Here is a 21,416-nt window from a genome sequence, read left to right as displayed (position 1 = left end):
TTCTCACAGGCACCTCCAAGCCCACTGAGTAGCAGCCATCTGCAGATCACTCTGTGGTGCTTGCCAGGTGGTCCTGGGCAGGCCACAGGTGGAGAACAATCTTGGCCTGCAGAGGGGCACCTCCAACGAGGCCCTGGCACACCAGGTGGCTGGATTTGGACCTAGCCAGAGTGCCATTAGGCCATCTTCACAGACGACACAGCCAAAGTGCAGACAGGGCAGGCTCCAGAGCCCCACCAAAGTGAATCCTGAACTGTAGGGTCAGCCTCTACAAAACAGCTCTTCCACTATAGTCATGACCAGGCCTCACAACCAATCAGCATGAGGGTCAATCTCTCCCATGGACATGCAAACAGCAACCAAGGCTCAACTACAACAGAAGGGCAAACACAACCACACAAGGGACACTCCTGGAACACCCAGCTCAGGTGACGAGGGAGACTGCACCTCTCAGCCCCACAGGATACCTACTACATAAGGCCACTTTGCTAAGACTGGGAGACATAGCAGCCCTACCTAATACATAGAAACAAACACAGGGAGGCAGCCAAAATAGGGAGACAAAGAAACATGTCCCAAATTAAAGAACAGAACAAAGATCCCCCCAAAAATCTAAACAAAATGAAGACAAGCAATCTACCAGATGCAGAGTTCAAAATTCTGGTTATAAGGATGCTTAATGATCTCAGGGAGAAATTCAACAAAGAGATAGGAAACATAAAAATGGAGATAGAAAGCATAAAAAAAGAACCAGTCAGAAATGAAGAATACAATAACTCACATGAAGAATACATTAGAGGGAATCAACAGATTAGATGAAGCAGAGGATCAAATCAGCAATTTGGAAGATCAGGTAGCATAAAACACACAATCAGAAAAGAAAAAAAGAATCCAAAAAAATTAAGATAGTTTAAGTGGCCTCTGAGACAACATCAAGCGTACCAACATTTGCATCTGAAGTGCACCAGAAGGAGAAGAAGGAGAGCAGGAAATTGAAAACCTGTTTGAAGAAATCATGATGGAAAACTTCCTGGCAAAGGAAATAGACATACAAGCCCAGAAAGGGCAGAGTCCCAAACAAGGAGAACCCAAAGAGGCCCACACCAAGACATCATAATTAAAATGCCAAAGGTTAAAGACAAAGAGAGAATCATAAAACCAGCAAAAGAAAGGTCTTTACCTACAAGGGAGCTCCCCTAAGACCATCAACTGATTTCTCAACAGAAACTTTGCAGGACAGAAGGGATTGACAAGAAATACTCAAAGTGATGAAAAGCAGGGATCTATAACCAAGATTACTCTATCCAGAAAAGCTACTATTAAAATTGAAGGAGAGATGAAGAGCTTCCCAGACAAGAAAAAGTAAAGGAGTTCATAACCACAAAACCAGTATTACAGGAAATATTAAAGAGACTTCTTTAAGAAAAAGAATAAAAAAAGATGAAAAATATGAACAATAAAATGGCAATAATTACATATCTATTAATAATTACTTTCAATGTAAATGGATTAAATGCTCCAATCAAAAGACAGAGAGTGGCTGAACGAATAAGAAAACAAAACCCTTACATATGCTGCCTGAGAGAAACTCACTTCAGATCAAAACGACACACGCTGACTGAATGTAAAGAGATGGAAAAAGACATTTCATGAAAATAGAAATGAAAAAAAAAAAAGCTGAAGTAGCTATATTTATACCAGACAAAATATACTTTCAAAAAAAGGCAAAGAAGAGACAAAGAGACAAATACCTAGTAGTCCCACTTCTGGGTATTTATCGGAAGAAACACAAAATACTACTTAGAACAGATATGTGTATCCATATGTTCACTGCAGCATTATTTACTATAGCCAAGATAAGGAGGCAATCTGGGTGTTCATCAATGGATGAATGGATCAAGAAGGTACAGAGGAATATTACTCAGCCATTAAAAAAATAAACTCTTGCCATCTGCAACAACATAGATGGATCTAGCAGGTATTGTGCTGAGTAGAGTAAGTCAGACATGGAAAGACAAATGCCATATGATTTAACTTTTATGTGGAATTTAAAGAACAAAATAAATTGACAAACAAAACAGAAATAGAGCCAAAGATACAGAGAACATTTTGATGATTGCCAGATGTGAGGGAGGTTGAGGGTGGTGGGGAAAAAAGGTGAAGGGACTAAGAAGTACAAATTGGTAGTTACAAAATAGTCATGGGGATGTAAAGTACAGCATAGGGAATATAGTCAATAATATTGTAATAACTATGTATGGTGTGCGATAGTACTGGATTTATCGGGATGATCACTTCATAAGGTATATAAATGTCTAATCACTATGTTGTACACCTGAAGCCAGTATAATATTGTAGGTCAACTGTAATTGAAAACAAAAGAAATTATTTAAAAAATAAAGTAAGATGCATGAGTCTTTATGCAAAAAAGTATTCCTCTTTCAGAGGTTTTAAAACTTATTTGATTTTTATTTCATGTACTTAATCTGTAGGTCCATCTTAATTGTACTCTAAATATGATGGTATTTAATGTACAAACATACAGTCTTTTCTTTCTTCTCATAAATGGTACCATCAGTCACCCAGATCCAAAAGCCAAAAAGTCTAGGAGTCATCCTGGACTCCCAGCTTTCCTTCACTTTCTAGAACAAAAGTAGGTTCTATTGACTCTACCCAAATATATACTGTGCTGGTTAATTTTATGTGTCAACTTGGCTAGGTCACAGTACCCAGATATTTGGTCAAACACCAGCATAGATGTTGAGATGAAAGGAGATATATATATACACACACACACACACACACACACATATATACACATACATATGTATATATATATATATATATATACATAATCACACACACACACATATATATATATATATATATATATATATATGATTAACATTTAAATCAGTATACTTTGAGAAAAGCAGATTATGCCCCATACTGTGGGTGGATCTCATCCAATCAGTCGAAGGCCTTCAGAGAAAACACACTGAGGTCCCTGAAGAAGAGGGACCTCAGACTGCCTTTGGGCTTAAACTGTAATATCAACTCTTTCCTGAGATTCCAGCATGCCACCTCCACGACTGCATGAGCCAGTTCCTTAAAATAAATCTCTCTTGAAAGATTAGATAGATGATAGATAGATAGATAGATAGATAGATAGATAGATAGATAGATAGATATAAAGATACACAAACACACACGCACTCCCATAGGTTCTATTCCTCTGGAGAACCCTGACTACTACATACACCCTTATGCATTCTTTTCTCTCCGTCTCCACTTCTACCACCATAGACCAAGCCACCATGATCTGGCTCTGGTCTTCTTCTCCTTGAAATGGAATCACCAGAGAACATAACAACTGATCTCTCCGTTTCCTGGATGAGATGGACTCAGCTGACTCCAAATTGCAAAACACACTAATGTAATGGGTAGTTTCCGTTAGCTATGTAAGAGTCAGATTTCTTTCTGTTTATGCAAACTCTTTAGCAGATTGCCTGTGATGTGAATGCTTACTTAATAATAAAATTATTTTCTTTTTCTTCCAGCTTTGTGGAGAGGTTTTCTAGGTAGGGAGGAGATTTTGTTTTTAGCTATAATTCTCCCAACAATGTAAACCCTTCAAAAATGTTACCAGCGCACACAGGAAAAAACCAGCCAGCCTGCACGTCACAGCTCACTAGAGAGGGCTTGATCCAGCCGGGCTACCCCTCTGCCCTCATGTCCTCCCTGTCACTCTCCCTCACCACATCCAGTCACGGGCCTGTTTGTTCCTCAAACACCTCAAGGTCATTTCCACTTTAGAAGCTTCATGTTTCAAGTTCCCTCTTCTTGGGATGCTTGTTAAGGTCCCCGCTCAAGTGTCAACTCCTTAGCAAGCTTACTATCCTAATTTTACTTTTATTTTCATAGCCATCTTAAAATATGTTGTTTTTTTTTAAATTTTGTTTACTTATGTTTTGTTTGTGACCCTCTACTGGAATGGTTATTCCATAATTAGAAAGACTATCTTTCTGGTTCAGTACTGTGTTCTCTCTTTTGGGAGCATAATAATAATCTCAAATAACAATAGTTGAATGAATGCATATTATTCAACTTTACTTAATGAGAAAAATAAAGAATACTTATTAACCCTGAGGCATGTTCCCTAGTAACCCAGATACATCACTTTATTTAATAATTGATTAATGATGATGGGTCTATTTTAATATTACTCTTCCACCTGAAAGTTTATTTTTACCAAAGAGCAATTTCTAAATGTTTATACTTATGAAAGGAGTACTTGGAAATGAAAAGCTTCTATTTCAATACAAACTTATCTATTCTTGTTTCCTTTATTTATCTTTGACATTAGGAAGCAGAGCAAGTTTGATATTGCCTTTGCCAGACAATACGAGGAAATGTAAGACTATCGTTTTATGGGCCTACATTGCTACATTATTCTTCTACCCAACCAGTCAACATGTAATTTTGCTTTTATCATTGTTTCTGTGCAATGTCTCTGATTTAAAATGTCACACTCCTTCCTCGTAAAGTGATTCGAGGCCTTGACCAAAAGGCAACTAGTGGCATTTTTGCCACTATTATCCACACCAATGTTTTCTATGTATACATATTCCAATTTTTTGTTTATTAAATTGTTGTGATACAAAAAATATTGCAAAGAGGCTGAACAAATGAGGACACTTGGATAGCTATATTAATTTCTCTGCGATCTCATTTAAGGGCTCCAACGTGTGTGAGTGTGTGTGTGTGTGTGTGTGTGTGTGTGTTTAACACACATCAGAAATTTTTATTTACAGAATTGAAGAGACCCTCCTTCCATCTTAACTCTCTCTTACCAATCTCACATTTACTTTTCAATAAATATATACCAGGCTTGATGCTAGTGACAGTGCAAACACAAACGAGAGACGAGTTTCCTAGCACACTGAGCTCACACTCTGTTGTGGTTAATTCAAGGGCAGAAATACCAAAGGCCAAAATACATTGAGGACAGAAGCAATAAGTTTCAACTCAATTTCTCAGGTTAAAAATAACTGATATCCAGTAACATGTGCGTGGATTTTCCTTTAAGTGGGTTTTCAATTGTTCCATAACATTGAGCAAGTAATTAAAATTTCAAACTTACTAGCAGAGAAAACCAGGTTATTAAAGGTAACTCTTTAGAGCTATACTTAATCTATGCTAGATTCCCGTACACGTTCCTAGACTTCCCATAAAATGCAGACATAAAAAAGAAAAGCCCTTCTGGAAGATAAAGACACTGGATGCGAAGAAAGTAAGTGGGTATTTTGTAGCTGATACTTTCAGAACTCCACTCATTGCTTCTTGCTGTTTGCTCTTCAGTGCATGCCAGCCCCACTGCACCACACCACTGGGATGACTCTGAGACACAGTTCTACATTGTCCCCCAGCAGGGCTGAGCTCCGGTTGTCCCCAGTGGTCACTGGCTCCTGAACACACCCTTTATCGGTGCCTTCCCATCTGGTCTTACCCACCCTGCCCTCTGCCAGTGTCTCCTGGGGACGACTCCAAAATAGACTACTTCACTCAAATGCGTGTCAGAGGACAGCGTCTTCAGCAACCCAAACTAAGAAACTCATCCATGAGCCTCAGTCAATGAGCATAAAGCCTACATGTGTTTCCCCCAAGAATTGAAATTAAGTGAAAAACAAATATTTATCATGTACTTAGTATACGCAAAAAAAAAAAAAAGAAAAATTAAAAACTACGCCAAGTGCTGGGGGCAGGAGGAGGGCTGGGCTCACAGGGTTAGGTTTTGCAATACTAAACAAAAGAATAAAGGAAAACTTGAGGATTATTTGATTTTTCACTTCAATCCATTCATTCCTCGCCTATTCAGAGAATCTACCACTGTAAGACACTGCACTTGGCCATCAAAGGAGGTACTAACATGAATCCAATATGGGTTTTGACCTCAAGAAAAAAGATAGAGGTCAAGTGTAAGAAACTCTGCCAACTTCCTGCCTCCCTCCCTAATGATATGAATATCTACATCCTCCCTAGGGTGCATTCACTCCCATCTCAGTAGATTTCCCTCCCCTGCTGATCCCTTTACCTGTGCCCTGGATTCCGCCCCCTCCCGCCTCTCTACTCTTTATCTTTTCCTTTGTCTCCTGTAACTTCAACCTCAGAATGCCAGCCTCTCCCCCAATTTTAAGACAAACAAACGAAGCCCGTAGGTAAGAAGTTGCCACCACAGCTCTCTTTCTTCTTCCACTCATAGCCATACTAACTAATTAATGAGTCTGGGTATCCTTGCAACCTGATCATGATACAATCAGAGCTTCCCTGCTCACAGGCTGTGTGAACTTGATCAGGTTTCCCAACTCCTCTGTGCTTCCTTTTCCCCATCTGAAAAACGAAGGGGAAGTCACAGGGCCTGCTGGTCCTTTTGAGAATGAAAGGACATCATCCAAGTAAAGCGCTTGGCACAGTTCTGACACATAGACATGGCTGGATACATGTTAGTTCATTATTGTCAGTAACTTGGGGAAAATCAGCCTTGAAAAACCAGTGTGAAATGGTTCAGAACAGGATGAGACGAGAGAAAACAGAGCTGTTGCAGCAGCCCAGAGAGAAAGAAAGAAGGACAGAGCTTCCGTCCTCAGGTGACAGGTGATCTGGTGGAGAGAACCATGTTCTTTGGGGTCTCCAAACTTGGAATCAAAGTCTGGTTTCACCTCTCACTAGCTGTGTTGCCTTAGGTAAGTTAATCCTTCTAGCCTCGATTTCCTCGTCTGTTAAATGGGGAGCATCATGATCTCTGACCAAGTTGCTGTGAACTTCTAAATGGGATCATTTATATAAAGCACCCAGCCTGTCATTTTACATACAGGAAACACTGAAATGTTCATGGCCTCCCTTCCCCTCTAGAAGTAAAATGTCTAAACAAAGGATACAAATAGAGGGACTAAGTCCTTCTTCCAGACACTGTTGTTTTGAAGCACGTTTATGTCTTTTCCTGATCAATACACCCCAGCTGGCAAATTATGTCTACTTCTTAGCCTCAGAGCTGGAAGGCCACGGCCAAGAATTAGCTCTGGTCGTTACTGGCTAGCTGACTTCTCATGTAGTGAAAATAAAATGTGGTTGGTAACACCTCAGTTTTTTCATGTAGTAAAAATAAAATGTGGTTGGTAACATGCATGTGCTGTTGTACAGATCCGATTAAGGATCTGAAAATGATGACTTAATGGGATTAAGGATTTGAAAGCCCTCTGTGACCTTAACTTGGTTTGTAATTGGAAGACTTTGTCTTCGAATCCCTCCTTCTTTTGATGTCAGTTTCAATTCATTTTGAAAGAGCCTTTGACTTCTTATCTCCTCCACTCTCACTTTTGTTCCACCTAATTTCCACTAGTTTCCTCTGTGGACAGAACTAACCAGAAGATGATTTTCCTATTTAATAATGCTGGCCAAGAGGCAAGATGCCACTTCTGCTCTCATTTTGACATCAGTTTCACTCCTTCCCTGCTACCACATACACACTACTTCTGAAGCTATTTTCCTTTGTTCAACTCCTCTTGTGGCCTCTGTCACCTAGTGTTCCCTTAGCCCCTCAAGATTCAGTGTTAAAGGCCAGGTGACAGGTTGTGAGTGTCAAAGGATACCTATGACCTCCAGCTCCCTTTTAAAGATAAGGATCTTTGTCTTTAACTGAATTGAGCATTTTTATTCTTTAAAGTTCATGTTTAACCAACGATGACTCTTCCTACTTAGAAATTAGGTCCAACACCCTCAGAAGATACTGAAATTGTCATGCAAAAAAGCAGTTGTCTTCTTACCTCTATCAGCCACATCCTACATACACAGATCTCCATCTCTGAATTATAGAAAAATCAGATGTAGTTTGCAACAACAACAAGAAAAATTCACAAATATAAGAGCAATCAGGAAAAAGAAAGATGTTAAGAACTTGGTTTTGCTCAATAACTGCAGAAAGTACATACATTTTCAGTCTGGTATCTAAAAATGTCATATATATATATGTATATACACATTTACATACATATATATCTATATGAAGACATGAGAAACTTTAAAGCAACATAGAAATATTATGAGAAAAATTTTATGAAAATTAAAACTAGTAAGGAAATGGCAGTGGGGAGTTGCTCTTTGAAGAAATCCTGGATTGGTATCAAACCAGTCATTCATTCATTCAGCAAACATGCATTGCTTCTGTTTAATAGAAAGAACTCTCCCCTGGTAGTCAATTCTGAGCACTACACTAGTTAGTTGTGCCACTAACAAGTTGTGAGACCCTGGAAAGATCACTTAACCTGTCGGGACCCTAATTTTCTTATCTATAAATCATGGAGACTGGATGCAGCAGGGGCCTGTGTTAGCAAATTCACTGTATTCTTTTTTTTTCACTCCCTTCCCAACTCTGCCCTCAGTGGCATCACACTGGTCATTTGAAATCCACTATGGTGGGAGTGTTACACCACAGAAACTGGTAAATGCCACAAATCAGTGCTTTCTTCTTCTGAGAACCAATTGTTAAATTTAGTGAGCCAAACCATTTTGTTTCAATTTACACTTTTCGGCTGAGGTCCAACCTCTGTGTCTGAGCAACTCTCGCTGCTTCTCTACTGTGATGATCTCCCCACTGTTGTCTAAATGAAAACACTGAATAAAGTTCTTCCTGCTGAAAAGGTAGCAGGGCAACAAAAAGAGTGAAACGGGAGAGTGGCTTTCACTGTGAGGCTTGGCCTCCTGGGTCCTTGAAGGTACAACACTGTTGCTCATGGTGCTGATGGCGTGGGATGCTCTCGGGGAGGGAAGAGAAAGGGCTCTGGGCTGAAAAGAAATAAACCTCCAGAAGAAGACAGGCCTCTCTGTGGGTTTTCTTAGTGGGTAAGTGGTCAGGGGAAGGGTACAGAGAATTCATATATCCTTTTCTACACGGTCTGCTTTTATCCAGACACCTCTGTTCGTATGCTACTTCAGCAAAGAAAAGGAAAAATAAGAATTACAGGTTCTCAAGTGTAAAAAACAATTCTGGAAGGGGTTCCTTGACCTGTGTTTTTATTTTTCTTTTATTCTCTAAGAAAACAGCTCGGCAGCATCTCCCTGCTTCTTCTATATCATCAGAGTAAGGTATCCTGCTGTCTCCAGGAGGGAAAAATTCCTAAACAAATTGAGAAACGCTTGTGCCCTGAAACATTAAGAGTCTGTTTAAAGAAAATTAGGGGGCTGTGTGTGTCCTGCCCGATGGGTCTACAGCACCCTTGAATTGAGGCCAGTCTGAATTGAGATGTGCTGGAAGTATACAATACACCCCAGATTTGGAATATATTCATCCTCCTGCACAAGATAAACTGTCAAGATGAACACGGTGAGATGTCTAACCACACACTGTAGTCTTCTCACACCCGGTTAACTGCTCCCCCTGTCAAACCCTGTACTCTGTGAGAGGTACGTTTTGCAGCCAAGACGAAGGTGAAATATCTCCTCAGGCTCCAGGAATTTTTCCTCAGCATTGTTTCTTTGGAAACCTTTCCTTGAAACACTTACTATGCTGCTTTTATTAAACAAATAATTACCACGATGGGAAAGAAAGTCACTCCTTTTAATAGCTAACACGTACGAAACAATGACCACAGATCATACTATGTCCTAAACTGTTTATATATTGGAACTCCTTGAATCATTGCAGCGAGGAATGACTGAGGAATGGGGCAGGTGACATTAGGCTCCCCGTGTGGCAGACAGGGAAACCAAACCACAAAGAAAGTAAGTAGCACATTAAGGGAGCAAACCGTGCTGCCTTCGCTTGTGGTTTTATAATCGCTACCGCTTAATGCTGAATGAAAAACTTCCTGGGGGTCCGCAGCTTCTCTGCCTTACCTATGCTCGCCCAGTCCGGCCCCTACCATCTCAGCTGTGCTTACAGTGCCACTGGCACAGACTGTGCGCTGGCAGTGTTCGCTGATTTGAGAAAAATACAGAGGGATCTGAAACCAAAAATGCAAAGTTGAAATCCCTTCTATCTCATCTCAAAAGAGAACTGGGAATGAAAATTCTTAGGCACCCTCACTCTGAAGCTTAGGCAGGTTAAGTCTAGAGACACAGAAGGACTCGAGGGTGTCTTTAAGAATTTGAAAAGCTCTGAATCTGTTCCTCGTGAGTACCAATCTCCAGAAAAAAAGAAACAAACAAACAAAAAAGGAAATGAAAACAGAAATAAATCAGTCTGAAGAGCTTAAACTACAGATAAAGATGATCTTTCCAGCAATAAAAACTATGAATGATTAAAATGGTTCATGGGGAAAAAAAGACAAATTGTGGAAAACACATGGAATGACTTTTGGGGAGGGATCTGTGATCCTGTCTGTAGTTAGACCTACAGCTGCCCTCCTTTCAGCCCCACAAACACTCGAAGATATTCCTTAGGGGTGCGAAATATTGTGAAATAAAAACTAGAAGGCACAAACCGTAGAAGTACTCCCTCTAAGAATAAAGCAGAGCAGGAACAACGGGAGATGAGAGATGTCAGAAGGAAGACAGGGCTTCTGTGGAGCTCAGGGACAGGGACACCTCCCACCTGAGAAGCAGTGTCCCCATCCCCACCGACCCCCTCCCTGCCCAGCTTCCAGGCCTGGCATCCAGGCAGAGGCAACAGGTTTCCTGCAGAAATGGTTGGTGCATGGGAGTGGTTGCTTTCCTCCTCACCACGGGTTTGGAAAGTAATCCCTTCACACAGACCCACCAGGGAAGGTGTGGCCATAGACCCCAGGCCCCAGTCAGAAAGCCTCCACTCACAGCCGACTTACCCAACAGCTGCACAGCAACTGGAATGAGAGACAGGAAAATCAGGAGCGGGAAACCGAGCCTCATGGCTCAGAGTTTATCCTTTTCTTCCAGTGATGGAAAGGAGGGGGTAAAAAAGAACCAAAACAGTGAGGGCACTGGGCCACCCCTTCCCCTACCCGATTCTCAGAGTGGCCCTACTAAAAAGTAGGGTGGGGGAAGCACTTGCTTTTAAAGGGCTTCTGAAATTAGGGAAAACCTCCAATAAGGAGATATCCTGTCACATGAGGGTGGTTGGAAAAACAGGAATTCAAAGTTACAACTTTGCTTCGTAAGCTAACTTCTGAGAAGAGCAGACACAGAGGAAGGGGAGAAAAGGACACATGTGAGAGAAGGGTAAGGGGGGGGGGTGACAGGGCTGGAAAGGAGGGGCAAGGCCTGGCCTGCTGGAAGGAGAGAAGTGAAACAGCTCTGGACCTCACAGCCTTCTCAAATGGGGCTGTGTGGAGAGCGAGCTGGAGGCCATTACCTGCGCAGGAAAACTGAGGAAGCAGTGGAATCCAGGGTCCCTCAGCAGACAACCCCCATTCCAAAGGGACAGAAGTGGCAGGCGTTAAAAGGGACAGTTTTATGGTGGCAACATGTTCTTGAGGGCTGACTCTGATCCCTCTCCTTCTCCATAGGAAAGGCTTAGAGTATCTCTTTTTTCTCAGGAAACTTTAAAAAAAAAAAAAACTGTTCACATAGAGTTTTGATCCTTTAGCGAGAAGCATAGTGAAAGAGAGGGCAAACCTAAGGGAATAGCAGGTCAAGCCAGGAGGGAAAAAGTTCTGGAAGTCTTTGTGTTGAAATTTCTCTAGATAGTCAGAAAAAGACTTTGTAATCAAGCCTTGCTATCCCTCCTCAGCCACACTGATCACCTTCACGTGTGGATGGGTCCTCTTGCTAGGAGAACACCTGACTCTGGTTGAAAAGATGTACATTCATTACACGACAGGTGGAATTTTTTCTTTTCGAAAAATAGAGTAAAAGATCTTTCATGAAGCAAGATATTAACCCCTGAATATCCATTTTATTACTTTTCAGAAGTAAAACATGACTTAAGAATATTTTGAAGATGAGGGTAAGGGGGATCAAATATATGGTGATGGAAGGAGAACTGACTCTGGGTGGTGAACACATAATGTAATTTATAGATGATGTGATACAGAATTGTACACCTGAAATCTATGTAATTTTACTAACAATTGTCACCCCAATAAATTAAAAAAAAAAAGAACATTTTGAAGCAGATATTAGTAATTAGATAGCCGACCCACAATTGGAATACGGGAAATGTTAGCTATTCAGAAATAAGCTGCTGGAAACACCGTATTTTTTAAAATTTTAAATGAATCGTTTATCTTCTAGTGGAAAGCTCCAAGATTCACTCTCTTTATGATAAATTTATAAACTTTCTTTCCCAATAAGAAACAACATTCTCTTACTGTTTGTTTTGTTTTTGTTTTCTTGTTTGTTTGTTTTTAACATCCTAAATTTAAGATTATTCTGACAGGAGGAAAAAGATGGTGAAAATGAAAGGACACAGGACAAATGTTTCTTTTTCACTGAGACTATGCTTGCCTGACAAAAAGAAGTTGGTTACAAAATAGAACAGATGAAACAAAAATGTTTCTTTCTAAAACATTGCTTCACTGATTTATCATGAAAAAAATTTAAATGAGTTATTCATGATTTAAATGTAAATAAATTATTTAAATTCAAAAGAGTGGCCTAACTTGGGTTTATATCAATTTCAGAAGCAAATAAAATTTAACTGAATTCTCCCTACTCTCACATGCGAGTTTTTTTTTTTTTTTCTACACAGATGTGTCATATGGCCAACCAGGATGAGTGGCAAAAATCAGATTACCACAAAAGGAAGCCAACCATCTCACAAAGAATTTACCCCATGACCTTGACCTTACTCAAAGATTTATCAGGCTAGAAGAGGGTGACCAGTTCATTCTACCTAAACAACTACTGAACTGACAGGCACTGGGTGAAGTAACTACTGTGGACTTCGGGCTCTAGCATAAAACTTGGAGCGTCCAGTGGAGAGCTTGATGGAGAGGCTGATAAATGTCAGTGAATTTCACCTTTTCCCTGGGGTAATGGCTACCATCCTCCAACCCCCATCTTTGTGGCAGGCAAAAGTAAGGGTGACAGATTGAGTTTCTGGGGCAGTTTTCCAGAGACAGGGTGGACAATAAGGACCTTATCCTCCAAACATCAGAGTTGTGTGTTCTGGAAGAACTAAACCTATAAAACGTTTAGAAAACAAATCAGGAAAGGTCTTCACGACATTGCATTTGGCAATGTTTCTTTTTGTTGTTAGGTTTTTTTGGGGGGGTTGTTTATTTGTTTGTTTTTGACATGACACCAAAAGCACAGACAACAACAACAACAACAACAAAATAGATAAATTGGGCTTCCTCAAAAGTAAAAACTTGGTGCATCAAAAGCCACTATCAAAGGAGTGAAAAGACAACCCACAGAATGGGAGAAAATATTTGTAAATCATATACCTGATAAGGGACTAACTTCCTTATCCAGAAATATAGAAAGAAGTACAACTTAATGGCAACAATAATAAAACAATACATTGCAACAAAACAATCTTTGTGCATTGCTGGTGGGAATGTAAAATGGTACCGCCACTGTGAGAAACAGCTTGGTGGTTCCACAAAAAGTTAAATCTAAATTGCCACATGATTCAGCAATACCCCTCCTACTGTGTATACTCAAAAGAATTGAAACAGAAACTCAAACAGATACCATGTTCATAGCAGCATTATCCATAGTAGCCAAAGGAGAGAGAGGCAACCCAAGTGTCTATCAGCAGATGAATAGATAAACAAAATGCAAGAATGAGCATTATTGCTTAATGGGTACAGAGTTCTTGCTTTGAATGATAAAAAGTTCCGAAAAGGGATAGTGGTGCCTGTTACACAATATTGTGAAATACTTAAAGCCATTAACTGTACACATAAAAACGGTTAACTTGGGAAATTTTATGTTATGTATATTTTACCACAATAAAAATAAAATCCAACTCTTACCATGCTCTTCTTATACCCTTCTACTAAGTTTTAGTTCTGGCTTTTGCTTTGCTGTTGATGTTGGTGGTTGTTTTTGACTAGTATTTTCTTCAAGCTAAAGAGGTATTTCTATAAGATAAAGAAAATTCTTATTTTTCTAAATTTGCAGGACAATTGCTGAACATATTTCATTTCCTCCTAGACTTTCTCAAACATCATGCACCTCACACCCACGCAATTCCATGTAAGATGAACTTCGTGAACACTTTATTTTGAAATAGTTCCAAGCACATTTGCTCAACAATTTCTTTGGTAACCTATCATTTCTTGGAGTTCAAATTGGTAACGGATTCAGAAATTTGTTTTATTTAAACAAGCCTATTTTTTTAATGGGCAAATTTACACAAATAGTATCAAGATAATTTTGACTCAGAAGAAAGAAGATACAATAACAAAGGTGAGTAAAACTTTAAAACATAAATAATGGAATACTTTTTATGTTCTTACTCCTCTCATTTTCCAAGTCCCTTACCAAAATATATCAAAACACCTAAGATTCATTTGCAGTTTAATAGAAAATAATTACCTTATAGCAATCAAAAATCTTTGTATTGGATTATTTATCTAAATTTGGCTTTAATCATAATTCTCTTCAGATCATATATTTAGATTTATTGTAGTCTACAGTATATATATGATATGTATGCAGACTATTTGAAAAGCCTGTGATTTTGTAGTTCTGTAATCAATGCTATGTTTTAGTTAGCACGGCACACATCTTTATAATATACATATTTAACTTTACAAAATAATTTAATTAGAATGTATTTGACCCATTTAATATTTGAAAAAATTTCAGAATAAGATGAAAATACATATTTTATGATCTGAAAATGACCTAAACTTCATAGATAGAAATCAGGACATACACACACACACACACACACAAATCAGGCTTCTTCTTCAGAACTACCCCAAAATATGGAATGTTACTTACAAGTTTTAGTAATTTAGAGTGTAAATTTTATATTTATTCACTCAAATACTTGAAAACCTATTCTCTAAGGTATCTAAATTTTTTTTAAACAAGAAATACATTGTAGAGAAAAAAGGCATTTCTTAAAAATCTATTAATATTTCAATTTCAATGATAGAAAAATTGTGAGTTTTTAAATAGGCACATCCTGGAAAGTTAGATTTGTGTATGTATAAATATAAAGTTTCACAGCAAATATTGCTAAATATTATCCCCCAAAACATATAAAAATTACTTTGTGATATATTTAAGACAACACTACTTTTTAAAAAGTCTTTCTTTTTAGAACAGTTTGCATTTACAGTAAAACTGCGGGGAAGGTACAGAGATTTCCCATATACTCCTCTGTCCCCAAACATGCGTAGCCTCCCCCATTATCAGAATCCTCTGCACTCTGCCTGTTCATTTTTCTTCCCTTCCCTCCACACAACCACTGATTGTTTTACTGTCTGTATAGTTTTGCCTTTTCCAGAGTGTCGTACAGTATGCAGCCTTCTCAGATTGGCTTCTTTCATTTAGTAATATGTAGTTAAGGTCCCTCCATGTCTACTCATGGCTTGATAGCTCATTTCATTTTAGCACTGACTAATATTCCATTGTTGGAATTATCGCAGTTTATCCTTTCACCTATGAAGGACATCTAGGTTGCTCCCAAGTTTTGGCAATTATGAACAGAGCTTTTTAAAAACACCCATGTTCGAGTTTTTGTGTGGACATACATTTACAACTACGTTGGGTAAGTACTAAGGAGCACGATTACTGGACGGTATGGTAAGAGTATGTTTAGTTGGGTACAAAATCATCAAACTTTCTTCAAAGTGGCTGTACCATTTGCATTCTCACCAGCAATCAATGAGAGTTCCTGTTGCTTCACATCCTCCCCAGCATGTGATGGTGTCAGTATTTAGATTTTGGCCATTCTGATAGGTGTGTAGTGGTTATCTCATTGTTTCAATCTGCATGTCCCTGATGACGTGTGATGTAGCACATCTTTTTGCATGCTAGTTTGCCATGTGTATTTTCTTTGTGAAGTACCTATTCAGGTCTTTTGTCCATTGTTTAATTGGGTTGCTCATTTTTCTTATTATTGAGTATTGAGAATTCTTTATATATTTTGGATAACAGCATCAGATATTTTTTGCAAGTATTTTCTCCCAGTCTTTGATTTGTCTTTTAATGCCTTTGATATGGTCTTTCACAAAGCAGAAAGTTTTTAATTTTAATGATGTCCAGCTTATCATTATTCTTTCATGGATCATGGTGTTTCTTTGTCTTTGGATCATGGATCTTTCATGTCTTTGGTGTTGTATCTAAAAAGGCATCAACAAACCCAAGGTCATTCAGGTGTTCTCCTATGTTATCTCCTAAGGTTTTATAGTTTTGTGTTTTCCATTTAGATCTATCTTGACTTAATTTTTGTGAAGGACTTAAGGTCTATCTATAGAGTCACGTGTTTTGCATATGGACGTTCAGTAGTTCCAACACCACTTGTTGAAAGACTATCTTTTCTCCATTTTATTAGTTTTGCTCCTATGTCAAAGACAAGTAGACTATATTCATGTGGGTTTTGTCTGCTTTCTGTATTCTGTCCCATTGATCTTTTTGTCTCTTCTTTTGCCAATACCATATTGTTTTAATTACTGTGGCTTTATCTTAAGTCTTGAAGTTAGGTAATGTCAATTCTTCAACTTTGTCCTTCTCCTTCAGTACCGTGTTAACTCTCTGGATCTTTTGCCTCTCCATTAGAATCAGTTTGTCAATATCCACAAAATGACTTGTTGGGATTTTGATTGGGATTGCACTGAATCTATAGATCAAGTTGTGAAGACCTGACATCTTGACAATATTTAGTCGTCCTATTCATGAACGTGGAATATCTTTCCATTTATTGACTTATTCTGTGATATGTTTAATCAGAGTTTTGTAATTATTCTCATATAGATCTTTTATATATTGTTAAATTTATACCTAAGTATTTCATTTCGGGGGGGGGGGGGTTCTAATATAAATGTTGACATGTTTTAATTTCAAATTCCACTTGTTTATTCCTGATACATATAAAAGCAATTGACAGTTATATACATATTAATATTATATCTTACAACTTTGCTGTAATCACTTATTAGTTTCAGGAGGTTTTTTGGTTTTGTTTTTGTCCATTCTTATGGCTTTTCTACAAAGGCAATTGTGTCATCTGTGAACAAAGATAGTTGTTTGTCTTCCTTCCTAATCTATTTACCTTTTATTTTCTTTACTTGCTTTTTATTGAATTACCAAGGACTTCCAATACTCGTATGATGTTGAAAAGTAGTGGTGATAGGGGACATGCTTGCCTTGTACTCGATCTTAATGGGACAGCTTTAAATTTATCACCATTAAGTATGATATTAGCTGTAGATAGTTTTTGTAGATAGTTTTCGTCCAGTTGAGAAAATTTCCCTATAGTTTCCTGAGATTTTTTATTTTTTATTTTTTATAATGAATGAGTGTTGGATTTTTTTCAAATGCTTTTTCTGTATCAATTGATATGATCATGTGATTTTCCATGTTTAGCCTGTTAATGTGATAGATTACACCAACTGATTTTAGTATGTTGAAACTCGCTTTGCATAACTGAGATAAATTCCACTTAATTATGGTGTATAATTCTTTCTATACTTTTTTTGGATTTTATTTGCTAATATTTGGTTGAGGATTTTGTATTAGTGTTCATGAGAGATATTCGTCTTTAGGCTTTTTTTTTTTCTTTTTGTAATGTGTTTAGTTTTAGTATTAGGGTAATGCTCGTCTCATGGAATAAGTTCCCTCTTCTTCTAGCCTCCTAAAGAAATTGCAGAGAATTGGAATAATTTTTCCTTAACTTGGTAGAATTCATTCCTGAAAACATCCGGGCTTGGTGCTTTCTGTTTTGGAAAATTATTAATTATTGGTTCAATTTCTTTAATAGATATAGACCTATTCAGAACATTTACTTCTCGTGTGAGTTTTGACACCCTGTGTCTTTCAAGGAATTGGTCCACTTCATCTAGGTTATCAGATTTGTGGTTATGGAGATGTTCATAGAATTTCTTCATTATCTTTTTTAATATAAATGGGCTCTGTAGTGATGTTCCCGCTTTCATTTCTTATATTATTAATTTGTGTCTTCCCTCTTTTTTTCTTAGTTAGCCTGGTTAGAGGCATATCAATTTTATTTTTTTCAAATAAATACCTTTGGTTCCATTGATTTTCCCTATTGATTTCCTGCTTTACAGATTTCTGCTCTAATTTTCATTATTTCTTTTCTTCTCCTTACTTGGTATTTGATTTGCTCTTCTTTTTCTAGTTTCCTAAGGTAGCAACTTAGGTTACTGATTTTAGATCTTTATTCTTTCCTAATATATGCAATCAATGCTATAAATTTCCCTGTAAACACTGCTTTTCCTGCTTCTCGCAAATTTGGTAAACCTTGTTTTTTCATTCACTACAAAATATATTTTTATATGGCTCTTGAGATTTCTTCTCCAACCCGTGTGTTATTTAGAAGTGTGTTGTTTAATCTCCATGTATTTTGGGATTTTTCTGTTATCTTTCTGTTATTGATTTCTAGTTTAATTACATCATATTATGAGGTCAGACATTGTATAATTTCTGTTCTTTTAAAGTGTGTTTTACAACCAGTATGTGGTTGATCTTAGTGAATGTTCCATATAAGCTTAAGAAGAATATGTAGTCTGCTGTTGTTGAAGATGTCTATAGATGCCGATTATATCCAACTGACTGATGGTGTTGTTGAGTTCAACTATGTCCTTACTGATTTTCTGCCCTCTAACACTGTCCACTTCTGAGAGAAGAGTGTTGAAGTCTCCAACTATAATAGTGAATTCATCTATTTCTATTTTCAGTTCTATCAGTTTTCACCTCATCTAGTTGCATGTTTTGTTGTTAGGTACATACATGTTAAGGATTGTTATTTCATCTTAGAGCATTGACTCCTTTATCATTATGTAATGCCTTTCTTAATCCCTGATAATTTTTCTTAATTTGAAGTCGGCTCTTTCTAAAATTAATACAACTACTCTTGCTTTCTTATTATTAGTGTTAGCATAGTATATTTTTCTCCATCCATTTACATCCATCCATTAAACATCTATATGTGTCTTTGTATTTAAAGTGGGTTTCTTGTAGACAATGTATAGTTAGGTTATATGATCCACTCTGACAATCTCTGTCTTTAAATTGGTGCATTTAGACCATTGACATTCAAAGTGATTATTGATAAAGTTGGATTAATATTTATCATATGTATTAGTTTTCTGCTTTTCCCTTGTTCTTTGTTGTTATTTTTTGTCTTTCACTCTTTTTCTGTCTTTTATGATTTTAATTAAGCATTTTATAGGATTCCATTTTCTCTTCTTCCTCAACATATCTGTTATACTTTTTTTTTTTCACTTTCTTTTAGTGGTTGTCCTAGACTTTGCAACACACAGTTACAACTATTCCAAGTATACTCAAAATACACTATAACACTTTATGGGTAGTACGAGTATCTAATAATGAAATTATGCTAATTTCTTCCTCCCATCTCTTGTGTCATTCATTTCACTTGTAAATAAGTGTACACACACATGTATATGTATACATATACATATATAAGCTATATACATAAGCACACATAATCAAATATATTTTGCCATTATTTTGAACAAACTGTTATCTGTTAGATCAATTAAGAATAAGAAAAAGGGTTTATTTTACCTTCACTTATTCATTTTCTGATACTCTTCCTTTCTTTATGTAGATCTCATAATATTGTGGGGGATCCCTGTGACTGGCTCCCTCTGGAGTTTTTAACAGAGCCTCTGGCAATTCATTAGCTACAGTTGAGGTTTTCCTACCTGTGTGCTGGTTCCAGCTGGTGAGTCTCTGCTCCTGGAAGCTGTGACTTTCTGTATTCACCTGTCTCTCCAATCTTTGGGGCAGCAGCTTTCCCTGTGTCCTCGCCTTTCTTATGAATCCCAGAAAAGTTGATTTTTCAGTCTGTTTCGCTTTTTATTTGTTGTTAGGACAGAGTGGCGACTGCCAAGCTACTTGTATGCAAAACTGAACACCAGAAGTAGCCTAAACTAGTCACTAAAGTAATTTTGAGTTTTACCAAACCTTTTTTGTGTGGGTTACTGAATCATAAAAACCATATAATAGGTTCTCAAATTTGTTGAATGAATGAATGGATGCAATGTTTAAAAAAACCTTCAGAATAAATATGCGAGTATATATAAAAGCTCTCGTAAACCATTCTTTACAAATCTTAGGTGTTAGTAAAACTATTAACCACAGGTACTTTGGTTTCGTTTTCTCAGGGCCACTGCATAAAGATGTGCAGGTCGCACACTGCTCACCCTGAAGGGGTGCCCTTCCCTTAGGCTACCACGATCACAGATGGCAGTCGTGATAAATATAGGGAGCAGCATGATGTAGAACTCATGCATTGATCTCTTCGTGAGGCACTGAAACACCTTTCTAATGCAGGTGGATTTGGTTTTGGATATTTCTGTGTGTGCAAGTGTGCGTGTCTTTGTGTTTCTCTGTTTGTTCACCTCTTGATTCTGCAGTTTGTGTGTTTCAACCAGATTACTAAAGATCCAGGACGGTGGTTGAGAGACTTACAGCCAGGAGCTGAAAAGTGAGTAAACACATCATCTTCCCGTAATGATAAAGCCATCACAACAAAAGATACAGTTAAACACAGAATTTTTTTAACAAGTAAAAATAACCAGTTTGTAAAATAAAATGGCTTCAGCCGTATAGATACTTAATATTTTTTTTCATTGTTATTTATTACAACTTTCTCTGTGGAGTTCAAGTAGCTGTTGGAAGTACTATAGCGTCTAAGTAGTGTATTGTTCTTTTAATCAATTTAATTCAATATATTTTTAATGTTTATAAAGAGCAAACACTATCGATACGTTCATGAAGTAAAGTCCTGCTGAAAGTTCCACTGTACAAGATAATCATTCGTTAGGGAAACACATACTGCCTAGCACATAGCATTTGACAAACTTTCCTTTTTCTTTCTTTCCTTATGACTATTTACAATTGTCATTCAGTGAAATGGGGCCGTAATAAGAAAAACAAGACTGTTAACATTCACACATTTTAATTTCAAATATTAACCTTTAGGAGAAAAAGGCACTAGTCTATTAAACGTATTAGAATTTGATAAAAAAAATATTACTTTGCAATAATAGTCTGATCATAAATGAACTTTTGGAAATGCATCTTTCCTACAATTAACTTTATTTGAGCCTGACATTAAATAAGACATAATTATCAGCTGGGCTCCAAATTTCACTTGGAATAAAATACCATAAGCCTGCTACATAGCCTGCTACTGTTGCATGTATCCTTTCATACAGCAGAAAACTTTTTATAAGCACACAAAAGCTATATGGGCCTTAGTACCAACAACCATTAAAGCTATGAGAATTATAATATAATGTTAGTAACATAACTTTTCATCACACAGT

General features: G+C 37.5%; 1 protein-coding gene across 1 annotated transcript in view; it reads right to left on the bottom strand.

Annotated features, from left to right (window-relative positions):
• The window catches only part of MRC1 (mannose receptor C-type 1), a 78,901-nt gene extending 67,804 nt beyond the window's left edge, over positions 1 to 11,097 (bottom strand). Inside the window, exon 1 of the mRNA XM_033100789.1 lies at positions 10,818 to 11,097. Coding sequence (XP_032956680.1) covers positions 10,818 to 10,881 — 64 coding nt within the window. The 5' untranslated portion in view covers positions 10,882 to 11,097. The remainder of the gene's footprint in view (positions 1 to 10,817) is intronic.
• Positions 11,098 to 21,416: the final 10,319 nt, after the last annotated feature.

Source organism: Rhinolophus ferrumequinum (genome assembly GCF_004115265.2).
Source record: "Rhinolophus ferrumequinum isolate MPI-CBG mRhiFer1 chromosome 5 unlocalized genomic scaffold, mRhiFer1_v1.p scaffold_110_arrow_ctg1, whole genome shotgun sequence".
NCBI lineage: Eukaryota > Metazoa > Chordata > Mammalia > Chiroptera > Rhinolophidae > Rhinolophus > Rhinolophus ferrumequinum.
The sequence above is the reverse complement of the archived record's forward strand: the minus strand, read 5'-3'. Positions and strand labels throughout refer to the sequence as shown.